The following is a 27794-nucleotide window of genomic DNA, read 5'->3' as shown; positions in this document are numbered from 1 at the left end:
GGGCCGCTTCTGTGCATGCAGGACCTGGGCCAATGTGGCCAGCGGTTCCCACAAGTGGTGCGTAGCCCCAGGTGACAACCTGGAGGTGCCCAAAAGCACATGACCCCTCACCACGCTAAACTGGGCTGTAGCACTGCAGTGTGGCAGAGGCCACGTGGATACCTGGTGGCTGTGGCTGAGCCGTGTTGCCCACCGCCATGCAGGGGGCTGTGCCATGTGGCCAAGAGTGCAGCTGCTGTTGCTGGTAAGCTGTGGGGGGCAAGTGAAGAGGCTGCAGGAGGGAAGAGAGCATGTGGGGAGGCTGCAGCCAGGTGGGGGGCGAGCAAGGAGGCTGCAGGTGGGTGGGGGGCATGCGTAGGGCTGCAGGCGGGCAGGGAGCATGCGGTGGGGGTGGCTGGCAGACCCACCCCTCCAGAACTGCCCCCTCCATGGTCCCCCACACCCTCAGTAGTCCTCTCCGCTCTTCCCACCCCATACTTACCTGGCACAGAGCCCAGGTCCCAGTCACTGTGACCCCTGTGGGGAGCATGTGACCCCTGTGGAGGGGCAGTCCATGAGGTGTGCTGGGGGGCTGCTCCCTGCAGGAGACAGGGGATCCACCCCTCCTGAGCAGCCCCCCTCATAACCCCCTCCACACCCACACTCCCCGCACAATCCAACCACAAACCCCACTCCCCCAAGCCACCCCCAAAAACCCCTCACCCACATTCCTGGCCCTGTTGGGCAGGAGTGAGGGGAATGAGGCAGGGGGTAAGTTGTGGGTTGAGAGTGAGGGGCAAGGGCAGGGGCAGGGCAGTGGCATATCAGTGCTGCTCAACACTGCACATCCTGCTGAGCGAAGGGGGTAGGGGCAGCTCTGATTTTTTTATGACAGAGAAGCCCCAAGTAAATACCAAACCGTGTAGAGAATTAGAATGTGTTTTATTATGATGACAGAGGCACTGGTAGGCTTCCAAGTTGCTTTACACTTGTAAATATATCAATAAAACATTGCCCAACTGATCTCTCTCTCTGTGTGTGTGTGCGCGCGCACATACAAAAAAAATCATGGTGAGTCAGCTGACTTTGATATTCAAGTATTTGGGTACAACACCACAGTCAGTTTCTAAGAGTTAGTTTTACTTCATCCTTTGGGGGGATTATTTCACAGTAACACCTCCTCTGGTCTCCATGCTACAAGGGTAATCCCAAGAGTTCACAGTCTTTCATTCACCCTCTGTTTGCCAACAGTAGGTAGGACCATCATCCTAGGTTGTGGAAGAGTCTGCTCTTTCCATGATTGGGATCTTTCCTTGTTGAAAGTGTATCGCTAAAGCAAGTGTATCTCTATCAGCTCCAAACTACCAACCTGATCAAAAAAACAAGGCTGTCAGTCTTATCTAACAATTCCCTTTTTATCTTTTTTTTTTTTTTTTAAGTTGCTGCTTTCTTCCTTTGCAAGCTTGTGACGTGAGATGCATTCAGTGACTCCCCCTGGAACCTTTTCTGTGTGTTGTTCAGCAGCACACCTTGCCAGCTGAGCTATTTCTTTCATTTGTCTTGTCAAAATTTTCCTTAGAAGACTTAATGCTTGTATTTGGGGTTGAGGGAACCTCCTGCCAGCATTGAAGAAGTGCATGGTACTTTGCTGTTTGAAACAAGCAGTTCTCCTTATATGCGAAGCAGAAAATTTCTTGCTGGTGGCCTAGCATATAACAAGAAAATGAAAAAAAGGAAAAAACAAGATGAAAATAAATCTAATAAAGGAGAGGAAATTCTGTGCATTTGGTTAAAGAATGCATATCTAACATTTGCGTCATTGCCATTACTTTTGCCTGTCAAGTTAGAAGTAATTTTTTTCCTGAGGCATTTTTAAGCTTACTATTTTAAACTAGTCATCAAGAATAAAATTGCTAAAGACTCTAGAGCTTATGATAAATGGGATCTGTCATAGTGAAAAAAACATTAATTTCTCCGCAGCTTCATTAATAGAACACAGGGCCCCTGCGTTTTGGGTCTGGCCCTGCTCCCCCGTCCCCAGTCCGGGGCTCATTCACACCCCTCTTCCCCAAGCCGCTGTCCCCCTCCCCTGCCTCCCTCTCCATCCCTGTTGGCTTTTGTTGGGTCCTGGCGGCTCCGCGTCCCCCCACATCTGGCCCCAGCCCCGCTTCTCGTCCTTGGCGTTGCTTGAATGGAGCAGGGCGGGGGAGCCGAGGCCAGCGGTGCCAGTCTCGCCTCCCCCACGCTCCCAACAGTCCTCACTGCCGCTTCGCCGTCATGGTGCCGTCTCCTGTCGAACACTTGTGGAGCACTCTGATTGGATGTTTCAGTCAGCCAATTGGAGTGCGAATAAAGCATTACAGACAGACGGACTAAGGCTTTTATAATATTAGATTTATTCATTTTGGATCTGACCGTTCTATAGATTTTACTACAAAACTGTAACTCTGTGTTATCATTGTTGAATTCTGTAGCATGCTTCTAAAAGCCAGTAGAAAGGATATATTTTAAAATTAAATTCCACCCTTCATTGTCAACCTCTACATCAGGACTGTGGAGAGGTGGAGAAAGGCTACAGTTTGCCTCAATTCACAGAACTGGGTAGTCTCATTGCCTGGCTATCGGAGCGCTAGCAATAGGTCAGCTCTCGGATGCTGAACAGAAAACACAAACCCAGCTGAGGCAAGACAGAGGAGGTGATGGTGTAGAGGTGACTATTTAGTTTTGATGGTGTCCTCCCTGTCCATCTTCCTTGCCATTCATGAGATGTCAAAGCCTCCATATCCTGTTTTAGTCATTGCTTAGCCTGCATGCTCAGACAGCATTAGGAGTTAGCCTTTTCCCCTTTTGCAGCTGGCTAGGGACATCTTTCCTTAACCCCCAGATGAGCATCTGGCCACATTGTTCCATCTGTCCGCCAGTTGGAGAGGACTGCTGGGACCCCAAATGCCTAGGGCTGAACAGGGATGCGGTGCCAGGGCTCCAGCCTGTGGAAAATGTGGCTGCTCATCTTCCCAAGGGGTGCATCTCTCAGGAGGTGTGTAATGTCAGTGGTCTGTGCTATTTACTGCCTGCCTTCTGAATTAGGGATAATGAGATGCACAGAGTTAGATATCATCGCTGGCCCAGAAGCATGTTCTAACTAGAAAGTAGGAAGTTAAAAAACAAATTGGTTTTGATTTGGAAGAAAAGCCATTCAAATTTTAGCACTGGTATGCACTGCTCTTTTACCAGTCAGGGGCTTGGGGTTAAGAAATAAAGACAGCTGCTGCATTCCTGCAGCGGCCGTCGTTCAGGATAGCCGCTTGGAGTTCTTTGGAAGTTAAGCAGATGCACAAACCCTGGAGCCTTCCTTCCTTCTCATTGTATTTTCTACTGTTTGGAACAAGACATGTAAAATTATGTCACAGTCGTTCCCCCAGAATAACATTAGGTTAAAAAGTGCAAATGGACATAACATACATAGATTTCAAAAAAATCGGGAGAGCCTTTTAGATGGATAAAATGTAATGCGGGGATGTTCCTAGATGGGTTAAACACTGGTTAATAAACCATTTCCTTACTTAGAATGAAAACACTTACCATTAATTCAGAGATTATTAGTATTCCTGCAGCTTCTTTTGTGTAAATGACTTTGTGACTCCCAAGAATCATGAACTGCATTTTTTTGCATCTCAAACTCTCTGGGAATGCCAGTGCCTTGTAGTTGTTCTGTAATTCAGAGGCAATATTAAAGTTTCCCTCATTATTGCAGATGACTTGCCAGAAGTACCAGGGAAGGGCATCAAGTGATTTAAGTGACATAATGAAGCAGTTGCTGATTTAAAAAAAAAAAAAAAAAAAGAGAAGAGGTGTTTGTGCTTTGGCAATACCATAACAGTAGATTTTGACAAAAATTTCCAAGGTCTGGAGCATCCTCCTATTGCATATTTTCCCTGCTCTGGGATTCTCTCCCTCTCTTTATTAGCAAAGACCAGCCTTATTGATCTTCAGGGCTCAGGCTAACAGTCTCTTATTTACTAAGTTATTTGCAGGTGCAGGATGGAAATAGATGAACTAAGATAGTAACCCTGGTGAGGGACTGAACTGGTATGTCAACAGGATTTTGCTGTAGTTTCCCCTCCACCCACAACCCCTGCAAGTATTCCCAAATGTACTGGTAGATGACCAGCTGCCTCAGGTGCCTAATCTTTTTTTTTTTCTCTTTTTAAATCTGACCAGGACATTTGCGACTTCCATTGATTTGACTACAAGTCATGTGTACTCCACACATCTGTAGATCCAGCCCTTACAAATATATTTTCAAAAGAGTTCCTTGACTGAGCCCAATGGGCAGTTTCCTTTAATCATTTTGTTAACTGAAAATAACTGACATGAAAGAACTGAAACAGGTAAGGAGAGGATGTAGCAACAAAGACTAACATTAGAGCCACGTAGGCAAAGACTTAAAAGAAAATTAATTTTTATCGTGTCAACATTCACAGAGCTGCCCAAATTATGGAAAGATTCTCAGTGACTTAAAATCGAGTATCGGACCAGGCTTGAAGTGTCCAAATTTTGGAAAGTCGTTTGTATAGGAAGAGTGTGGTAATTGTTGATTGCTTCTCTCTTTTTGCATAAGAAGTCCCCTTTTTCTGATTAAACAAGACTACATCAAAATGCGTATTGCAAGATGCACATATTTTTTGAAGCGAGAGCTTATGCGGATGAGTGAACAAGCTAATAAAAATATCTAATCTGCATAAATTTTAACCAGATGGAGACAGATAAAGCTTATCTGAGACCAGAAATTTGGCCTCTGGCATATTCTTTCGTACTCCTCGCAAGCAGGCTGATAGACTACATTTTTAGCTTGGAGACCTTGAATATAAAATATGAAGACTTTCGCTTGTGTTACAATCAAAATCATGTCTTATAATGCAGGTTATGCACAAAACAGCATGGGAAAGAATATTATTAAGGTTGCAAAGCCAAACATTCAAAAAGTTAGCTCCGAAACCTTAATCCAACTCAATAGGCTGCATACGGATAGTCAGAAAGCCGCAAGATGAATTGATTAAATTTTTGCAGGTTAGTCTAAACTGCGTAGATTGAACTGATAAGCAAGTGAACAGACATTCACTTTTGATTCTGAAAATGCAGCTACATGCCTGCAGTGGCCCAGGCCAGAAGCCAGGGGGTGCTAGAGCACATCTGTCTGCTCAGCTAGAGCAGACAGCTTGGGCCAAAGCTAGCCCACCCACCCTGGGGGGGTGGGGGCGGGCATTGTGGGAGAGATGCAAAGCATTGTGGGATGCTGAGGAACTGTGAGTTAACTTGAATCTGATGGGGATCTGGGACAGAAGTTCAATAAACCAATTTCACCTAGATTAGTTAAGTCTGATACTGCGTCCATCTAGGTTCATCTTAAACTGGTTTTAGCCATTTTGAAAGTGGTTCATGTGCACTGATCTTCTGTTGTGTTACAGATTTGAACCGGTTTATGATCACTTAAACCGGTTTATGTGTAATTTCTGTCCCTAGCCATAGTGTAAATACATTGTGAAATATTCTTTATTTCTGCTATCCTGTATTATTTTTCCATGTATTCTCTGCCAGAGTGAGTGTAAAGTAAACAGTGCTCACATAATGAGAAGCTCTTCAATATTTTTTCCCTGATGTTCAGTTCCTTATTTACTGGACACTATTCTTAACCATACTCTGAAAAGAAAATTATTTCTTCATAGGCTTTTCTGTGGCACATGTCAGTCTAGTATCTGCATGCCTCAAAAACATTAATAAAATTAATTTAATAGTGTCCATGCAAGAAAAGGGAATATTGCTAAATTCTGTTTTCTATATACAATAATCTTAATTTCTTTGCGTATCAGTTCCCTATATGTGTATATATATATACAGTGGATTGAGGTGCTAAGACATTAAGATAAAAAGTTCCATTCATTTTGCTTTCCCAAAGTGAGAAATCTAGTACCATATTTTTCAGACTACTTAGCAATGCAAAGCATTTTATGTGCCAGAAGCAGGCACATTCCCATTGACTTCAATTACAGCTGTGAATGCTCTGCACGTGGACAAATGAGGCCCCAGGATCTGAAGTCAAGGACCTAGAAAATGATTAATTTACAACTGGGGACCAGCTGTGAAAAGTTTGCTGTACTTATCACTGCACAGGAACTCTGTGACAGAGGCAGGGATAGACTATAGTTATCCAGGACAGTGTTCAATTGCCTTGACTATGATATTAGTCTTTCTCCTCCTTCCATCTCCTCATTCACAGTGTACTTTCTAGCTTCTGTAACAAGTTAAGGACTCCAGTGGTGTTCTGTACTAAATATCTCCAATTCCTCCCCATAATATCTTTACCTTGTGCACTGAATGTGGCAGTGATCCTGTAGGAAAGTAGCATGTGATGATGTAATAAAAGATTTTATCATAATTTATACGCCGACAGTGGCAGGGGTGCACGTGCACACCCTGAGGGTGCAGGTACACCCACTGACTGGCCGTGCTCACCACTTCGGCGACGGGCGGGGGGGCAGGCGGGAGTGCTGGTGCCCCCCCCCGCAAGCGCTGGACCAGGAGTGGGATGCCCATCGGTGAGAGAGGCTACGAGGGGGACCTCCCCCAGTCAGAGAGATTGCCCGCGCGGGGGGGCATGTGCCCCCCCTTACTAAGGTTGCACGAGTTGCCCTGTACACAGAAAGGGGAAGAGTTAAGGAGACACAGGCAACCTTAATTCTGAATAACATTCCTTTTGATGTAGGGGTTTTTGTTTTGTTTTGGTTTTTTGCAGAATTTGCAATTTTTATTTATCTGAAAAATTCTACCCTGTGGCATCATACTGAAATATATGGACCATCAGAAGGCAGGTTTAAGCTAGATGACAGGTTTATGGCTGGTCTGTGAGCTGGATCAGACCCACATACTGGTCTTGTGTATCAGAGCCAGTGTACAAGGCTGGTCCAGTGTGGGCAGCTCATGCAGCACACACCCTGGATCAGACCTGTGTCCAGTGTGCACTGGCACTGGTCCGGGGCTCATGTGTGGAGCTGGCACAGGGGTGCTCTGCAGGAGGTGCTTGATTCAGACAAGCCCTGTGCACCAGCTTCAGGGTGTGGGGCCAGTCTGTGGACCCGATTTGGAGTGGTTCCAAAGCAAGCAAGCGGGGCTGGTCCAGCAGGGTGCTGCATGGCAGACTGGCTCCACATGTTTCATACACTGAATGGGCCAGGGCCACTCTGTGCCACATGCAGTATGAGGGGTCAGTCTGGGACCCATAGGCTGGATTTTAGGGCTCCACAGGCTGTAAAGGGCCTGACAGTCCTGAATGAACAGACTCATCAACAGTAGCAGGTTGGAGCAGTGAGGTGAGACTTTGAAAATAGGATAGATGCTCCTAATAGCTGAGGAATGATGAGACCATGGGGGTCTTGTTTCCATTTTAGGCTCTGGAGGGGAGTGTGCTGCGTAGTCTTCAGACTGCTCCCTCCTAACTGTCTTATTCCTCTCTGCATCTCTGCCTCTTTGGTTCCCTCCTGTTACACACTTCGGGACAGTCCAGCTATTCGCTTCTCATCCCAGTTTGTCTCCTTGCCCAGTCAGTGTTAGCCTCCCCTTCTAGTTCCTTTTCCAGTCTGACTCCTAGCTGATGACCTGGTGGTTCAGAGTCCACCAGACTCCCATTTCCCTCCTTGACTTCCAGTCCTTGTCTCTGCCCTGGACTTTTCATTTTAATTTCTTGCTCCCCCACCAGGTACCAGTCTCAGCCTTTCCCAAGTTATTTGTCCCGGTATACATCACTGTTCCCTGTGTTGGCTGCTGCCCCTCTGAAACCTTTATCATCCATGTTGCCTGGGCCCTTCCAGGGGAGATGGTGAGAAAGCAGGAGAGTCAGGCTCTGGTGCCTGGCTCTGAACAGAACTGCTTTGGCAGGGAGTGTCCTGCTGCACCCTGGAGTGAAGCATGGTCAGTGCATGTGGACTAGATAGTCTCCTTGCCCAGGTAAACGTAACTGCTAACATTTTAGTAGCGATGGAGTGAGCTTGTAGCTGTCATGGTTCAGGAATATGCAAGAGGCAAGGATTTTTGTGGGTGATATCTTCTGTTGGACCAGCTGCATGGTGGGGTTTTTCTTGGCACAATGCCTGAGATGACTCTAGTTGCAGTATAGCTGATTCCACTTCTTCTTCTTATGTTAGATGGCTATCACTAGTCTTTTTTTGGAAGTGGGTTTGGTTCTTCTGCATTAATACCAAGGTATGTCTCCAGGCTAGTATCTCTAAGTTTAGTACCATAAGTACGTATGTCCTGTTTTAAGTTGAACTCTTTTGGAGTGAGTTAAGCGAAGAGGATGGTTTTTCCGTTTTTCTGATATTTCCTGCGTAGGTGTATACTGTATTTGGGGTTGTGCGCTAGAGGGCTGATTTGCTGATCAGTCCCCTGGGTATGTTATGTTTCTTCTACAGGCTAAGGAGGAAGGTGTCGTTTTGTAGTCTGGCTTCTTTTTTTTCAGGTTGTGGATCCCCTTGTAAGTGGCAGATTCTGATACCCTCCGTGTTTGACAGTGTTGGAGCGATGTAGCTGCGATGTTCCAGGAAACGTGCGAGAAGCAAGGATTTTTGTGGGTGATCTCATCTATTAGACCAATTACATGGCTTGTCCCCTGGATTGTAGGCCTGCTATCTGTGACATGGCTTGTATTGTGCTGCTTTATGCAGTTGGCCCAGTAAAAGATATCACCCACAAAAAATCCTTGTCCCTGCTCAATTTTTAGACATTTCTACTGAGGCTGCGCACTCTGAGATTTATCAGAAGCTTGTAAGCTGGGCATTTTGAAACCTGTGAAAATCTACATTGATGACATAAAACCTTCCTTATGTCTCCCCCCCCCGGCTCCCAGTTTCTCCCACTTTGTCAAATTTCCAGTCCCGGTTCCAAAACACAGAGGTTGTAGAATGTCTCGAAGAAAAGGCTGCTAATACGGACAAAATAAATTATTATCTCCTAACTTAATTCTGAGACATGGCATTGGCTGACCTCTTCTGGCTGGCATTTGCCAGAGGCAAACACCTGGCATGAGAAATTGCAAGCCACTGAAGATGAATCATGGAAAGCGTCAGATGAGCTAAATGGATGGTGCTACCAGCAGTGTATGTGCACGTGGGTGGATATTTGTGTACTCATATTTGTACATGTCTATGTAGAAGGAGAGCTAATGTATAGTACGTCATATAATGAAAGTTGCACATTTGAGTATAATACATATTAGATATCTAGCTTGATATAATAAAGTTATATGCACTTTAATCTACTGCATTCCTTACCTGTGTATGATCATTTGCTTCAGGGCCTTAGCTACCTTCCAGCTGGGCAAGGAGGTCCTACACCTTCCTCCAAAGCATTATTAGCTATCACTGGGTACAGGATACTGGACTCCATAGACCACACATCTGATTCAGCGTGGCAATTACTGTGTTCCTCTTGGAGTAGTGCCCAGAGATAACTAAAAGGATCAGAACACCATGGTCAGGCCCTGTACAAGCATGCAGTAAGAGGCCAACCCTGCCCCGCAGAGCCTGCAGTCTTAATACGTTTATCACTTACATTCTTTTTCCTTTTAAAATATCTATGTCTGGGACTTCAAAGTAGATAACAGTACTCTGACTTTTTTTTTTTGCATTTAGTTGTTGTCAGGGACCCTTACAGACTAATTATAATGTTTTACAGTCAGTTTGGTTGCCTTCTATACCAGAACATGCAGGAAGTGCTCAAGGCCTCACATTAAAGGGAAAAAAAAAGATGTTTAGAAACAAAACTGTAATAAATTATTCCAGTCTACTTAGCAGGGTTTATTATCTGTAAATCCATCATTTCAATAATCCACGCTACATTATTTTAACAAATTGCTTTGTATTGCTCTGAGGGTAAGGGTAAAGTTATTTAATGATGTTTAGAAATGGCACATTTCAACATTTATGCAAAATGTCAGTAATGCTGCTTTGTAAATGGGATTTAATTATGGTATGCAAAACCAGAGTATCCTTTAATCATACATTAGTGGTTCTTTCCACTTCCCCAGCTGGGTCCTGTCCCGTCCTGCAGCATTTCTAGCAGCTGTAATATGTATTTCACTGTGGAGTGTAATAAAGAAATGTAAACCTGAGCATTAGGACAGTTAGATAATAAATGTTCATGACAGTAATTGCAACTTGCTCTTACAGAATTGTCAAACGCATATTAACTGCTCTCTTACTATGTAAAATTTGTCTATTTTGATCTTGCATCTTGTGTTTGTTTTCTGGGGCTTCTGAGCACTTGGTAAGAAGGTTTAGAACGATCTGTGGTCTGGAGACAAAGGAGCAAAGTTAATCGTGGAGCTGAAACAGTCGTCCAAAACCCAAATCACAGCACTGCATACCACAATAGTTCTTTAAGAAAACCAATATGAAATCTCATGCGTTATAAAATAGCTTGGAGATATAGAATTTGCTTTTTCTGTTTTAGTAGTAGGCTTGTCGCAATAGACAAATTATGTAAAAAGCAAACGACTCCAGTAGTATCAGATTTAGCCTGCCACACAGCGTTTGTGTATTCCAGGTGTTGACGTGTCTTGTTGGTTTTTTTTTTTTTTTTTCAGATGCAGTTTCCACATCTGCTTATTCATCCCCAGCTAAAAGTTTGGGAGACCCAGGAATAACGCCACTATCCCCATCACATATTGTGGTAAGAAATATAATGTACAACATGTTGACTATATATTGACATTATTTTCTCCTGCTTGTTCTACCTGTAAGGAATAACATTTCAGGTTGTAATGGACTGGCTGCTACAAAAGGTGTCTTTTCCTGCTCTCTGAGTTTCATTTCTTCTGTAAATTAAAAATCTGTTCCCTTTGGAGCCTATGGCAAAGCTTCCGTTGATATGTTTGCATTCTGAGCTCATAGAAAGGTGCTTTCAACTCTTCTATTATAGAAGTCAGGATTTTAGCACATGATAACTGGTAGATTGGAGGGTCAGGAAGGTGGAGTCTGTCCTCCTCTTTCTCACTGACTTGCTGTCTGATCTTCAGTGTGATCCCTAAAATCCCAGTCCTTTATTAGAGTAGAAAGCTTCCCTGAAAAGTAGCATTTCATATACTTCCTCTGCATATTCAGGTCATGTCTGCTTTAACATAGGATAAAAATATCCTTCCATGCACAGAGAACAAAAACAGTTGAAGTTTCCTCGGGGGAACGTTCATTTTTGTGAATTTCTAGAAACAAAAAAATGTTCCATCAAAGATGGATGTAACTCTCACACTCGTCCCATTCATTTTGTCAACATACTCCGCTGCTGTGTACCTAAGTGTTGTGTATCTGTAGCGCACGCTGCATTTCTCATGATAGAAAAACCTGGTGCTCAGAACACGACTGCCATTGCAAGAACCCTTTTCGTGGCTTCCCCTGGCTTTTCTCAAGGTCAGAACTGCTCAACCTCCCACTCCGAGGCCTTTCACGTTTCTGCCTTCTTTCCTTTGAATTCTTCTTCATTTCCCACCGTTTTCACTTGCCCCAAGTCTCCTACAAGTTCCCTTTGCCTCTCTGTTCTTCATACCTTCTTCCACACGGTTTCTTATGTTCGGTTCACGGTATCTCTCTAGGTGCACGCGCACCTCTTTTCTTTGATCACATTCATGGGAAATGGGTGGCAGTGGCTGAGGCACCCCCTCCCCGGTGGCAAGGTCCCCCAGATCTCATTGCAGTCCTATCTCTACCTTGTCATCCTAACGGATCCCTCCACCATTCACTGTCGTGACATCTAATGCAGTAAATGGCGTGCGGGCAGAAAATTGCCAGTGACTACTGCCAGCTCTGGGAGACAGAGTTAGGGTTGTATGTTTAGCTCTTTATTTCCTGGCTTTTAGAGGTTTGCATTTTGCTGAATTTAATGTGCTGGGAGTGAATGAAAAACCAATCGGCCCCTTTAACTCTGTTTAACTATTTTTTTTATTAGCGAATTATACATAAAGCCATAATTCATTGAGCCGGTTGCCTTACTTCATGCAGTCGGCTCTGCACATCAGGAAATGTTGGTAAATTGAGAGGCTTACAGTACTCAAATGGGTAATGAATACATGAACGCTGCATATGCGGCAACGTGTTTACTTTGACACTGTCAATGCAAGCTGTTTTGGAGTGCGAGGGAAGAAAATACATGGACAAAAAGGGGTCAGTTTGCAAAAATCATTTTAGGTGACCAATTTGAGATGCCTCAGAGGGGCCTGGTGTTCAGAGACTGGGTGTGGAGAACTTTTTGACAGCCAGCCCCCTTCAAGGAGTCTGCAGTTGTACACCCAAAGCTGCTAGTTACTTTTAAAAATTCAGGACAAGAACTTCTGTGGCCGGTCACCTGCCAGGTTTTTTCATCTGAACAAAATACCCAAATGTCTCTTTCAGATTTTATAAAACCTTGGCCTATGTCTGTAAAGCATTGTGATATCCCTGCAGGAAGGCACTCAGAAGTGCAAAGTTTGTATGTGTATTATGCAGGCATTATTTGCAGCTGGGTAGTTAAGGCTGAGTGAAGTTTTGTACTTAACAGTGTCTTACCATGTACATGGTGCGTGTCCCAATTCTTGGATAAATTGTGAAGCCCTTTGGCGAGCAGTGATGCCACAAAGTGAGTAAAATAGTATCACGACCCTCACTTGCACTCTGTTCACCATTACATCTGTGCTGGAATTGACTGAATCATCCCAACCCCTAAACAGCTTCAAATACTAGCTGCCTTTTAAAAATTAAAACCCCCCAAAAAACTGCCATGAAAATATTTCTTTCCTTTCCCAGCCAAAAGCCTGGGACCCAAGGCCTAGAATAGGTAAGATTCAGTCTCATGCCAGTAAAAAGTTAAAGTCCTGCTATTTCATAATTTCACAGAGCTGGGAATGAGTGTTGTGTTGTGTATTCTTGTAAGAAAAGTGACTCCAGATTTTCAGGTCGGGTCCTCAGCGCTTGCACCTTTCTACGTTTAACGTTGTTTTAAAAGGTTTTTGAGTGAGTTGTTAAACGTTCTCTCTCCTCTGAGTCCTGTCAGATTGTAACTTGAATTAGTACCTATACAGTTTGAGGAAAATGCTAGCGCATTTCTAAACTGCATTATTTCTAAAATGCATTAAGATTTGGAGTGAGGTATGTAATAAAAGCTTTGTCATCATCTCTGGGGGCCAACCAGTTGTCTTGGTGTGCTGTGACCAGTAGGGTCCCTCAAGGCTCTGTCCTTGGGCCTATACTATTTAACATCTTCATCAATGATGTGGATATTGGTGTCAGAAGTGGACTGGCCAAGTTTGCCAATGACACCAAACTCTGGGGTAAAGCATCCACACCTGAGGACAGGAGATTGATCCAGGCAGACCTTGACAGGCTCTTGAAATGTGTGGACGAGAACCTGATGGTGTTCAACACTGAAAAATGCAAGGTTCTCCACCTTGGGAGGAAAAACCTGCAGCATGCTTATAGGCTTGGCAGTGCTATGCTGGTTAGCACTACAGATGAAAGGGACTTGGGGGTCATGGCTGACCACAAGATGAACATGAGCCTTCAGTGTGATGCTGCGGCTAGTAAAGCGAGCAAAATGCTGGCTTGCATCCATAGATACTTCTCAAGCAATCCAGGGACGTCATTCTCCCGCTGTACTCGGCTTTGGTGAGGCCGCATGTAGAGTACGGCATCCAGTTTTGGGCTCCACAATTCAAAAAGGATGTGGAGAAGCTCGAGAGGGTGCAGAGGAGAGCCATGTGCATGATCAGAGGTCAGGAAAACAGACCTTATGGTGAGAGGCTGAGAGGAATGGGGCTTTTCAGCCTGGAAAAGCGCAGGCTCAGGGGTGATCTGGTGGCCACCTATAAATTTACTAGGGTGACCACCAGTATCTGGGGGAACATTTGTTCACCAGAGCACCCCAAGGGATGACAAGATTGAACGGTCACAAACTCCGCTGCAACCAATTCAGGCTGGACATAAGAAAGAACTTCGCTACCCGAGCCCTCAAGGTTTGGAATAGACTGCCGCCGGAGGCGGTTCAAGCACCCACTTTGAACGCCTTCAAGACACATTTGGATGCTTATCTTGCTGGGATCCTATGATTCCTGCTGACTTCCTGCCCCTGGGGCAGGGGGCTGGACTCGATGATCCTCCAGGATCCCTTCCAGCCCTAATGTCTATGAAATCTATGAAATTTACCCCTAGGTTTTGAATGGTGTTATCAATTATGCAAGCATAAGAAGACAAGAAGGGCCATACTGGGTCAGACAAATGGTCCACCTAGCCCAGTATTCGGTCTCCAAGAGTGGCAGAAGTGGATGCTGCAGAGGGAAAGCACTGAACTGGATATCTCTTGAGTGATCAATCACCTATTCAGTACTCTCCCTAGTATCCACCATTTATTTAGCCAGAGGAAACATCTCCAAACATTCAGTTAAATAGCCATTAATAAATTTATCATCTGTGAATGTATTCAGTCCCTTTTTGAACCTGGCTCTGCTGTCTGCCTCCACTACATCCTGTGGCAATAAATTCTACAAGGTGAACTATGCGTTGCGTGAAAAAAGTACTTTCTCTTGTTAGTTTTAAATCTGTCATCTATTAATTTCAGCAGGGGCGGTGGGGTGCTAATTCTGTGAGACATGTTGAACAACAGCTCCTGGTTCACTTGGTCCACACCCTTCACAATTTTATAGCATATCCCCCCTTAGCCTTCTTTCCAAACTGAAGAGTCCTAGTCTTTAATTTCCCTTAGTAGGCAACTGGTCCAGGCCCCTGAATATTTTGCAGCTTGCCATTTGTTGCCCACACACACACAAATAATGTTTTCAGATATTACATTTATAAAGGATCAGTCACTAGCCATGCAGATCTCATTTGTTGCAGGAAATAAATATGAGAGCAATTCCCCTTCATTTGGATGTGTGTACAGGATACCAGAACTGAACATTAATTTGCCTGTTCATTGGATTTCCATGTCCATTAACCAAAAGAAGCGATAGATAGTCGAGAGTGAGCAGTTTCAATCAGGAGCATGATTCTGGGGAGGTATGATTTTCTGTAGGAGATGGCCGAATGCCATACTGCAGCAGTACCAAGCCACTGAAAGAGAAGGGAAATTCTCGTTCCTTCTCTGAACAGTGACTCAAAATCTGTTCTGCTCCTATTATCTTAACAGAAGGACCCTGATGCGAATGAGGTTGAGGAGCAATCATTTCTTGTTGTTGTGGCTATTGATTTTGGCACGACATCCAGTGGCTACGCCTACAGCTTCACCAAGGAGCCAGAATGCATTCATGTAATGAGGTAAGGGCTGCATTGCAGCATTTAGCTGAGGGACACTGTATATATAATCTGCAGTTGCTACACTTGATTTCAGCATGGGTTTGCAGTGGCTGGGTTTGTATGCAGCTGATGCAGTCGAAACCCCCTTTCTACCGTAAATTTGTCTTTCGCATTGTATCATATCTGAGTTGCTTTGATAATAAACATACGCGAGCTTTGCTGTGTGTTATTGCTGTTTGTGAAATACTGCAGATTAAAGGAGGAATCTGTTCAGCGAGTATTCAGACACATGCAGAGAGCAGTGGTAATTACAGAGGCCCAGACTTTCATAGCTACAGTAATGCAAGAGGGAATACACAATTATAATAGACTTAATATGAGAATAATGGGGAAAAGAGATGGAAGAATAATGGTGATAACTAATAGGGATGTCCTCAAATCCCCAATGTGTCCCTCATATCCAAAGCAGGTGTTTTCCTGTACAATGTCAGGGATTTCCCAGTACCATGCAAGCCTGTGGTAATCCTGCGAAGCTAGCAGTTCATCTGGAACAGGACAAAGGAGTTAGACCTTTGCCATCTAATGCTGCATTCCTAAACTGAGTAATTTAGGCATCTAAAATGGTCAGTAATTTAAATTATACCCTCATTCAGTTGTGCACACAACATTTTTGTTCGGGTTTGTTTGTGCTGAGAAACTGATGATTCAAAACCAGAGAGCAGTGTTTGATTCTCTGTTGAAGCTTTTTACATTTGAATTTGCTAAAACCCCAGGTACCATAATGCTGGGGTGGGGTAGTGAAGCAAGCAGAGTCCAGAAATATGAAAATGCAGGTTGAACGCGCAGCCTTAGTTCTGTCCCTGCCACGTGTGCAATGCCATGCGGTTCTTAGTTATGCAGGCGCATAGTATTTCTTAACCAAGAGAGTGCAATATAATATTTCATGTTAAATTTGATACATCTAAATCTAATGATGGTACTAGAAGTATAAAGATTATGCTGATGGCTATGCAAAAGGAAAAGTGCACAGAAAAAGTGATTTTTTTTTTCTTTATTATTTCCTATAACCCAAAATTGACTTAATCTTAACTAAGACTACCAGGGAAAAATTAACTGCATTCTTGGGTAGACATTAAACTATGGGAAATTTCAACCATAGAAATGAATGCATTGGGAAGTAAAGTGCATGTGAAAAGCTTAACTTATAGGAGTAGCTCTTAGCACAATTGCTGTGATAGCATTAGGCAACTCTCTATTCATCCTTCTGTGTGGTTGAGAATTAGAAAAGAAAAGCCCAACTTGCCATTAGCCAAATGTGACGTACTGTAATTCTTCAAAGCAAAGAAACCAGCTGAATATAACTATTCAGATATCTACAGACAATGGCAGTTGCGCTGTCAACTTGTGTGGTCATCTTGTATAAAACTGCAAGGGATTTCAGAGTGGTCTGACACAAAGGGGTAACACTGGATAAAATATAAAGGGAAGGATATTGTAGAAGATTGCAATCAGCCAAATTACAGTTACAAAAGTAGTATTGGAAAGTATATTGTGGGGACTTTGTGAGTTTAATAGCCCTGCTCCAAGTCTTTATTCCCCAACCATGAATGGTCCTACTAGAAATCCCACTGCACAGTTCATAAAAAGCTACCTTATGCCAGCAGCCAGAGGTAGTTAGATGCTGGGTAATGGAGGCATGCAGAATCGGGCTCATATGTAGCAGCTAGTCTCCAAATTCAGTTTTGACCATAAATTACTTTAACATGGGAAAATAAAAATAATTTAAATTTTAAACTAGAAGTTTTGGATGAAGTAGTAGCAGGAAAAGGCAGCCCTGAGGCTGCACCTTAATGATCCCTAATTATGCCAAGTACAGTGCCATTCTTATAAGGTCTTGGCATATTTAGTAATATTTGTCACATACCATGGAGATTGTAGCTAGGATTTGGTATCTGGCTGTTTGGGCTCCAATTTTGACTTGCTTTATCATGGGTCCTGAGTCTGCAGTTGGATCCATAACTCGTGCTTGTATAGAAACTAATTCAAAACCTAGGGCTCCTTTCACATCTGAGAGGATGTTATGGCAAGGTTCAGAAATTTAAAAAGTAGCTGCTGTACAACTAATGGAGAAGATGCTCCAGATCCTGAATATCACTTTGCCACCATTTGCTCAAGAATTATTTTATAATTATGGAAACATGGTAATATTCTCACATCTGTTTAGACATTGCATAAGATGCTTCTGCGAGACAAGAAGCATGGCTTCTTTCTTTCTTTCCAGAAAGAGAGAATGTAAAAGTTTATCAAATGGGAAGGACAAAATGTGCAGCAAAAATCAATGTTGTATCAGATTTCAAGCTTAGTATTGCAATCATTTTCATATTAATATTGTAATATTAGCATTATGAGTTTAGTAACAAGAATGCTTTAAAATACTAACTGTGTTTTCAAGTATGAAGATGTGTTCAGGAAACACATAAAGCATGTTTCTGGCAATGAACACCGCCAGAGACTTCTACTTGGATTGCGCTAATTATTACGGAGAATTATTTCATGATCTTGTTCCAACCATAATGGAGTCATGCTTTCTTGAAGTTAAATGAAAATGAGCTGTAAATTCAAAAGTTTCAGAAGTTTGAGAGCCAGTAGCTTAGAGGGCATTAAGAAGTTCAAATATTTATGTAGTTAGGGTTGCATGTAAGATAATTTACAAATATTTAAGCAAAGGAAATGTCACTTCCAACTGGACCATTCTCGAGTGTGTTTACATAAAAATGAAACATGCCAGTGAGACGTAGTCTGTCTTCTTTGCTAAGAGTTTTTTGCCCTTTTCCTGTTGAACATTGATCCTTTTCAGACACATGGATTTCTGACTGACTTTTGACAAAGCTGCTTTTCTGCAAAATGGTTCAAAGTAGTTTATTCTGACTTTCAGTTAATGAGCCCTACTCTTGTGCTGGGGCAGCACACAAGACTTCAGTGATATAGACTGGCCTGTTGAATCATTAGAGTTATGGCTGTATGCATGGAAAATGTAATTTAGAGGCAAACCAGATTTTTTTTACTGTACCTGTTTGTTTACTACGAAGCCCAGAATCTATTAACAAAGAGATGCTTTTTGGCACTTAAAATGCTCTAAGCACGTGCTTAACTTTATGAATGGTTCTACTGAATTCAGTGGGGCTAAGCCACATGTTTGGAGCTGAGTATGTGCTTAAGCGCTTCTCTAAATCAGTGACAACTGTCATTTACTTTGATTTTACTGTTTTAGTTCCAGTTTTATCCATTATAGTAGTTCATGCTTTTGAACCCATTGGTGTCTCTATAACAATATATGTAAGCTCCTCATTGCACTTTCACAATCAAATGAACTCCACTTCCTGAAAATATTTAAACTCCAATATGTATAAGTGAGCATCCTGTTCATGGTGGCAGGGATGCTTTAATAAGCAAAGAAATGTTGGGACCATTAGGGAATGCAGTGCCATACCACAGAGCTAGTTAGTAGCTTCTCCATACAGGGCAAACCTGATGTATTCAAACCACTCTTCAAATCTCCTGGGGATTTGCAGTTATTTACATGAGGTTGTAAATGTTTAGGCTGCTAGATAAACAAGCAGAGGATTTTGCAGAGGCTCATACAAAAATGCCCTGAAATATGTGTACAGTTCTGAAACATAGTAGAGGCATGTTCTCCCATAGCTGGCGCTTCCATCAGCATCTGTAAATTCCCACCCGCAGGAGGAGGGGAAAATGCTTTCTTGCCTTGAAGTGTTTATGTAGGCAGCAACGTGAAGGGACGAATATAGCAGATGCTAGCACACCTGGGCTCCCGGGGGAGTTGGCACTCGGGTTCCTGATGTGTGCTAAAGACCGCACTGCCGTGCTTTCATCGTTATGGTTACCCCTGCTAGCTAGATCAAGCTAGCACGGGTCTGCTGGCACATCCTATGCTCGCCTTTCCTCTTGCTTTTCACAACGTTTTGCTGTCACTGCAGTTTCTGACGTGGTTCCCTCTTCTTCTTCTTTCTTGTCTTCCTCTTAAAGTCTTCCAGCTGTATTAGATGACCCCATGGCCTCTGTGTCTTGGAGAGAAAAGGCAATCCCGTGACCCCATGGACCTCCTGTTCTCCCTCTTCACACCAGGCCCCCATCCTGCCCCTTTGTCTGTTGCTGTCACTCGTCATGTAGAGCAGAGGCCGAACATGCAGCCCATGGACTGGATCCAGCCCATGGGTCTTGGACCAACCCTGTATACTGCAGGTGATGTGTGGAGCTGGTCTGGCACATGAGCTGAACCTGGTGCCATGTGCTATGCATGGCATGGGGTCGGTTCAGGGCACATGCTGCATGTGGCACCTGTGCCAACCAACCTTGTGTGCTGACTCCAGGGCTAGTCTGGATTGGACCATGCTGGAGCCAGCGCATGGGCAGCACAAGCCCTGGAGAGGGGCCAGCATGGGGGGTGTGCCCCAAGCAGTGCTGTGCCAGAACAGCCCTGTGCGCTGGCTGTGGCACAAGCCAATCCAGCCCAGAGTCCCTCAACTGGCCTGTGGGTCTGAATGAGTTCGACTCCCCTGACTCTATTTTAATCAGTTGAATTACACCAGTTTATATAAGCTTAAGCAGAGGTGTCAAACTGCCTGGGGCCCCAGGCCAGATCCAGATCACGGGACTCCTTGCAAGCTGGATCCAGCTTAGGACATCAGGACTGCTGCAGTGGTCACTGCAGCAGCAACAGCAGCAGCAGCAAGGGGTTTAGCCATGGTAGTGAGGGATCCAGGGGAGCAAGTACAAGAGCAGGAGCGTTGAGCTGGGCTCACCATTGATGGCGATGCCCATCAGGGCCAAAGGGCCCTGGGTTCTGCAGCAGGCAACACTCCACAACTTGTGGCGCTCACTGATAGCTCAGCAGGCTGGATAGAGAAGCTCCATGGGCCACACGTTCGATACTCTTGAGCTAAAGATCCAGCCCCTGATGCCTAAATTGAAGTGACATTGCTGCAATGAGCTTGTGTGTGGTTGGGTCCCAATCTGCTCTCGTAGCTCCTGTGGTACCAAGGGGCGTTCCATGTGCACAGGTGGAATAATACTGCCTTGCACTTACATGAGATGTTTTATTCGTAGATCTCCAACCATGCTATATAGAAAGGGAGGTATTATTACCTTTGTTTTGCAGGTAGGATGACTTAAGGGAAAAGAAGAATAAATTACAGGCCTCAAGAGTTTGAAATCCTGTCCCCATGGAAGTTGCTGACAAACTCTTCATTGACTGCACTGAAACTAGGATTTCACTTAGCAGTTAAGAGTAAAATACAAGTAGCCTGACTCAGTCTGCTAGACTAGGGTACTCAACCTTTTTTTGCCTGGTCGGTTGGCTAGGCAATTCCCGGTCCAGCCGTGGGCTGGATCCAGCTGGTGGCCCTGATCTGGTGCCCAGGGCAGATGTAGTGGGAACCCATCCAACTACATGGAGGGGGACAGGAGCAGCCTGGACCCAATTCAGCCGTGCAAGGGGAGGGGGTGTGACCCAGCTCCAGTCTGGCTTTTCAGGGAGAGGGGGAATGGGAATTTGGCAGCAGAAGAGGGTGGCTGTACTAATGGCCACTTCTCCACCATCACCACATTTCCCAGCCCATAAGGAGCCCCACAGGCCAGATGCCATGCCTCCGTAGGCTGCATTTGGCTCGTGGGCCAGAGGTTGGGCCACCCCTGTGCTAGATCATGGGTTGGCAATCTACGGCCGAAGGGCCAGATTTGGCTTGTGGAGGCATTGGATCTGGCCTGTGGATCCAGGAGGGCTTTAGTGCTAGGGGCCTTTGCCTGTGCTGTGGCCAAGTGGTGGGCAGCTTCGCTGGTGCTGTGCTGGGGAGAAACAGAGGCAGCAGGTAGGTCTCAGCCACAGGCCACCTCAGACCCAAGCCGTGCCTTTCTGATCTGCTGCCAGGAAGCGTTAACAACTGCTGCAGTAGACGACAGCTTCCTCTCCAAAGAATAGCTGCTTCTGACTAGAGATATAGGCGGAAATTTCCAAAGGAGCTACTAGAAATTGGGCATCTAAACCCCCTAGGTAGTTTTGAAAACTTCAGCAGTAATATTGACCACCAGTCTGTTGTGTTGCCAGATTAGCTGCACCTTAAATGTATATATTTCAGAAAGAGCCATCATATACTTGGCCGGAGTGAAAAATAAGCAGGTGTTGTCATTACCCTGCTTTGCCATTATTCTCAGTTCAGAGTCTATTAACAGAACGTCCCACAAATGAGTCAGAATGAATCATTAAGGATTCCTGATCAAAATGATGTCATTCCCCTCTCACTGAATTTGCAGCTGGTGTTTGGGACTTAACATTTTGGTTGAATAAGCACTGTTTTCTGTTCATTTGCTACACAGTGCACTACCTGTTCTGTTCCCGGGGGCATCGAGTTGAATACCCACCATAACCTCTGCTCAAAGGTTTTGAAGTTAGCCAGATAAACCCCAGGTGACAAATCAGAAATGATAAATGAAAAATCAGAGTGGGTGCGTTAAGGTTTGCTGTCATTCATTGTTTTCCAGTGCCAGAGCTGATCAGCAGAGTGGCAGGTCAAATGGGTTGAGCAGTCTTCCTTAACAGATGTGGACAGAAAGCCTTCCATTGCCCCTAGTAACTCTTTCTTTCAAAACTGTGGGTGTCCCTTGAACATCGTAGTATACTGACATGCATTTGATGTTTCTCTATGTGTAATGATACTGGTTTTGCCTGTACTGCTTAGAACATGATACTTCAACAGGAAATGGTCTGTATGGTGTATTTTTTTGAACGTTAGCTATCAAAATATTAAGTTATTTCCCCAAGGACAGTACTGTAATTGGTTAAAAAAAAAAAATATATATATATAGATATATATATAGATATATATATATATATATATCTATCACAGGTAAAAACAAAGCAGCGTGCACACGCGCATATATGTTATATCTTGAAAGATGCATAGTCTAATCATGGAGCTTACTTTCTGAAGAGATTTTGAGCATGAGACTCCTAAAATACAGTTGTCTTAGTGGCATTTCCATTGCAAAATTGTTGGCACTCAATTTCCCACCAAATGGTTGAATTTTTCTATTATGGGAGAGGGACAGCTCTAAATGTGATGCAGCTCTTTTTGTTGGTGGTGTGTGATCCCCCACCCTGGATCTCTGCCTCATTCATTGCAGAAGAAGGACACTGCTTGTATAGATAGGGATTAATTCAGTCTTTCTATTTTCCTTATTATGTAGTGTGTTTACCCAGCACCATCCAAAGCTTCACTGACTAGAAAATTATGAATTTCTTCAAGGGTTAGTCTGTGGCCCACAGTATCTGAATGTCTCCCAGATCTTTATGAATTGATCTTGACAAGCACCATTTGAGGAAGGGGGGCATTATGATAGTTTTTTTAATTAATGGGTAAGCTTAGGAAGCTAGAGCTGAAGGCTAACATTGCTTACACCAACACTGAGTGCCTGAATTGAAATGTATGATTTTTTTCAGGGTCCTTATTATCCACTTTGAGCCAGACTCCATACCAGCTATTAGTCATCTAAGTGGACATAACCACATAAGGGCAGTTCCTTTCCATCCTGTTCAAGTTCTGGAAATCCATCAAGGCATCTAGTTTTCTAACACACCATCATCTCACCTTTAAGTCACCAAAAACAGCAAGGAGGGGGTAATGCACCTACATTTTGTACTAAATGCTTTTCAGGGACTTGAGCAGGTGGAATGGAATTGCACTCAGGCACCTAAGTCCCTTCACACTTAATAGGTGAAGTTGAATCTGGTCCTACGTGTTTAAAGCACAGTTCCCACCAACTTCAGTTGTGGCTATTGAGCACTTCTCCAGGTCTGTCCCCAGACTCTCAAGCTTTATGCCCCAAAACTGAGGAATACCCAATTAGTAATCAGCTGTTAAAACTTTATTTTGACTGAGCAGTGCAGCATCACAAAGAACTCTGTGGCAGAGGGAAGGGTAAATTCACATTTCTGTGGGGGGGGTTCAATTTTTCTGGATGGGATCTTGTCCAGGAAAAAAAATCATATAACAACCTTGCATGTCATCATGTAATTGTTACAAGGGGCTGATTTAAGGCTAACAACACCTCTGACAGTTCCTAATTTTTGAATGTGTGGCGTTCATTTTTAAACATAAGGTTTCTTTTGGCTTAGTTTAGTCGGGGGGGGGGGTTGTACTTGGTTGATATATTCCATTTGGTTGTCTTTCTGTTTGTTTGTTCATCTTACTGACTTTCAATATTTGACAGGTAATACTGTCCTCTAATTTCTCCTGGGTGACTTTGATTATCAGAGCTATATACTTACCAGGAGAATCCTTTGTTTTTTCATGTCCTTGTGACAAGGTATTTAGCAGAATTTGCAGATTTGCTGGGATCCGATGGGCTGTGCCGTAAGCACTTCTACTATGGCCTCAAACTTCAACCTCTGGGCTGTCAACTGTGCAGCTTGGCACCCGCACCACCCTAGTTGCCACCGGGAGAACAATATAACCATTCACAAAATATTCCTGAATTCATGTGAAGACTGTTAAGAGTTACCTAAAACAAATTGTGACAACTCTGCTTTCTTGGCTGTGAATAAAGACTCACTTTGTACCTAAATAGGAATCAAATTCAGGTGTCCAGAAGTGAACTCACTGCATGTGTAACTATTGCACAATCCAGTTTTCTTCCATAATGCACTAATGAGCATGCCATTACAAATGTTAGTATCACTGGTTTGAAGCTGGTTCACCTATTTCATAGGCGATGGGAAGGTGGAGACCCAGGTGTATCCAATCAGAAGACTCCAACTACTATCCTCTTAACACCTGAAAGAAAGTTTCATAGCTTTGGTTATGCAGCACGAGATTTCTACCATGACTTGGATCCCAATGAATCAAAGCATTGGTTGTACTTTGAAAAGTTTAAGATGAAGCTACATACCACTGGTGTAAGTAACAACTGGACTCTGCCTGGTAGTTTTCTTTTTATGCTTAAAACCATCTTTCTGTGGGCCTTTAAAGGTTTTATTAAAATGTGTGACAGCACAAGTATTTGCAGTTGTAAAATAAATAAGCAACTTGTAAGTGATGTGCAACTTGTAACTTAATTTCTTCTGCTTTTTTTTGCCCACCCTTGCCAACAAGAAACATTCTTCTGTATTTTGATGAATGTTGCTCTAGACAGGTTTGCTTCATTTGTCTTTCCTGAAGTATCTTGTCTGGTCTATTTACATTAGATTAAATTCACCCCATGCAGGGCCTATTTGCCACCTGAACCTAAGAGCTACATAAACCTAATGCTGACCTCTTCATGGGAATGTATTCTCTCTTAATGTTTTGGGATATGTTATAAAAGAAAATCACATTACTGTTTATCTTTAACTTAATCATTCTAGATTTCTTGGGGCTTAGTTGGTACTTTTTGTACTGAGGTATTTTACAGCTTTATAATTTGATACAAAGCCAAAATATATATTTTTCACTTCTGAGCTAAATATAAAGCACGGATTTTTTGTATGTACAGTTTCTTGGCACAGTCAATTGCAGGTCCTGGTTATGCATATTGGATACTTAAACATCCACATGGCAGCTCTTTGTTACCATGACTGATAGGTGCAAAGATTATACTTTTAGTAAACAGCAAAATGTCTTAAGTGGGAAATCTCAGTGATTGGATAGACTCTTTCCAAAACTGTATGTGTCAGGTTTAAGCTGGTGAGTCTCAGTAAGGAAGAATTTCTTTCTCTTGAGCGACAGGAAATTAACATTTACCTCTTCCTTTTAATAACTTTTCATTATTTTCTTCCATGTAGAATCTCACCATGGAAACAGACCTGACAGCTGCAAATGGCAAAAAAGTCAAGGCACTTGAAATATTTGCTTACGCCCTGCAGTTCTTTAAGGAACAGGCATTGAAGGTAAAGAAAACACTGCCTTATCCAGCTTTCTATATTTATACCTAGTGCAAAGGCAGACCACGTAGTTTTAACCTTGCCAAGCTTCTGCCCCATTTGATATTTGATGTTGACAAAGAAAGACAGGTCTAGAAACTCCAGGAAGGCTGTGGCTGGGTCCAGGGTAGCCTTAAGTGATTTTCTTTCTTACACTGGGTGCAAGCTGATGTATTAGCGGATATATTACTGGGAAACTGTATCTGAATGTTCTTACTCTTCAGCCCATCTCTTCTTGGTCAATCTCCTTCCATTTGGAGTTTGCTTAAGTAAAGAATGGTTGAAAATGTAACAACCAAAACTCAGTATTTGGCTATTTCTTTGTGAAGCAATCCAGGAGTAATATCTGAGCGATTCTTCTAGCCATCATCCCTATGATTATGCTGCTGCTGGGGCGTTGTATGTTCTGTGCCCATTTAAAGGTTTTCCTGTGTTAAGGGGGTGGTAGTCTAACCTTTGAGGGCCAACTCTTGGTCATCTCTGCTCATGCAGAGCTTCCACTGATTGCAGTTAGTAAGCGGAAGGGAGTCCAGTGAGCCACGTTTGTTCCTTAGTTATAAAATTTCAAAGCTGGTCCTGAGTGAAATAATATAGGGGGATGTTAAACGTACAGCTAATTAACCCCTGAATAAATTAGCTTGGGAACTGGAAACAGTGTATGTGCTTTAGCACTGCTCTGCACTGAGCCTAATTTGCTTGAGTTCAAATGGAGAGTTATGCTAATGATCTATATTGCTTCCAGGGCCAAGCTAACTCTAAAACAACCTCTGTTCAGTCCTGCATTGTGTCTTGTAGACAGCCCATTAGATTCACACAGCTAAACGTCTGTGCAGATAACACACAAGGAACATTTAGGGCCTATTAGGGATGGCTTGGTCATATATTGGCTTTTCACAGGAACAAACTTCACCCTGTTGTGAGCAGGAAGCGGATGTTATTGTTGCCCTTAAGCTTAATGTTTGTTTATAAAAATCTAACAAGCATTGGGGAAGATATCCACTAACTGCAACCTCTGTTGGGGGTTGTATTCATACAATACTGTCTTTCATCTATTGCCCTACTGCCACATCAAATATAAGCTCTCCCAGGTTTTCTCTTCACTTTTTTAATAATGTGGTTGATGAAAGGAAAGAGAGGAAAGCTGCATGATTTCTTTGCACTAAAGAAAATAAAATTCCTAATCTGAGCATTGGAAGTTAAAGAAAATAGAATTGTGTGGGCCCCTTAACACATTCCTAAGCCTGCAACATTTCATGCTTCGTGTAGGCTAGGAACAGGTAGTCAAAAAGCTTGAGGCTGAATCAACTCAGTCTTTGCAGGTTAGTCTAAACTGCAGAGATTAAATTGAAACAGAAGTGAATAGACATTTGCCTTTGATTCAGGAAATGCAGCTACATGCATGCAGTGGCTCAGCCCAGGAGCTGGGGGTGCTAGAGCACAGCTCTCTGGCTGCGTGTTCACTTCCTCTTCCTACTGCCTCCGCAGTCTCTAGGATTTGCAGTCCAGAATTACAGCAGCAGGACTCTGCAACTTGTAAGTGATACATCTAGATTTGTAGTCCACAGTTGCAGTCAGCAGTAAGTTTGAGTCAAGAAAAGGGTGTTTAACCCCCCTCCCTGTCCCCAACCAGAGTTTGCCTATGGGGAGGCAGTCCCCCTGTAAACTGGGCTGCATTCCCAGCTAGGCTTGCCCCCCCGCCCCCATCAACCAGCCCTCACTGCTCCAGCTAGGGATCGGAGGGGTGGGGCCAGCCCTGCTCTCTGGAGCAGACATCACAGCGGATGCTGGGGGACTGTGATTTAACTTGAACCAGGAAGGGGTCTGGGACAGATGTTTCATAAACCTGTATGACCCAAATCAGTTAAGTCTGATACTACATTCAGCCAGGTTTATCTTAAACCAGTTGTAGCCATTTTGAAACTGGTTTATGTGCACTGAACTTCCGTTACAGGTTTAAACCAGTTTCTGATCACTTAAACTGGTTTATGTTTAATGTCTGTCCCAACTGTAAGGTGCATCCTAGGCCACAGGCAGGAACAGCATAGCATTTGCCAGAGTTAAATCAAAAAGCATGAGGTTGTATTGATTCAGTCTTTTTGCAAGTTAGTCTAAAATGCAGAGATTAAGCTGAGAAACAACTGAACAGACATTCACTTGATTCAGGAAATGCAGCCACCTGCCTACTGTGGCTCAGGCCAGAAGCCAGGGGGCGCTAGAGCATAGCGCTCTGGCTCACAGCCAGCATGGGCTGTGTGTTCACTTTCTCTTCCTGCCATCCCCGAGGTCTCTGGGATTTGCAGTCCAGAGTGACAGCAGCAGAACTCTGCAGGGTTTCTCATCATTTCCTGTTCCTGTTCCCAGGTGCCTCTTGGATTTGTAGACCAGTCGCAGCCAGCAGTAAGTTTTTAGCATGGCTGGGCAGGTCTGTACTTAGGGGAAGAGAAGTTTAACCCCTCTTCATGGCCCCAGATCCCAGCTGGGGTTTGCCTGGGGGGGGGTGGGGGGCAATCCCTGCTTCCCGCCCCCCCCCCCAACCC

General features: G+C 43.8%; 1 protein-coding gene across 2 annotated transcripts in view; it reads left to right on the top strand.

The window, feature by feature from the left end:
- HSPA12A (heat shock protein family A (Hsp70) member 12A) overlaps nucleotides 1–27794 on the top strand; it is a 97534-nt gene that overhangs the window by 18340 nt on the left and 51400 nt on the right. For both annotated transcript variants that reach the window (XM_019502890.1, XM_019502889.1), the window contains exons 2-5: nucleotides 10616–10701; nucleotides 15178–15305; nucleotides 24069–24255; nucleotides 25120–25224. In XM_019502890.1, the coding sequence (XP_019358435.1) occupies nucleotides 10616–10701; nucleotides 15178–15305; nucleotides 24069–24255; nucleotides 25120–25224 (506 nt within the window). The remainder of the gene's footprint in view (nucleotides 1–10615; nucleotides 10702–15177; nucleotides 15306–24068; nucleotides 24256–25119; nucleotides 25225–27794) is intronic.

This window comes from Gavialis gangeticus, unplaced genomic scaffold (genome assembly GCF_001723915.1).
Source record: "Gavialis gangeticus isolate Ggan-Ray unplaced genomic scaffold, GavGan_comp1, whole genome shotgun sequence".
Lineage (NCBI taxonomy): Eukaryota > Metazoa > Chordata > Crocodylia > Gavialidae > Gavialis > Gavialis gangeticus.
The sequence above is the reverse complement of the archived record's forward strand: the minus strand, read 5'-3'. Positions and strand labels throughout refer to the sequence as shown.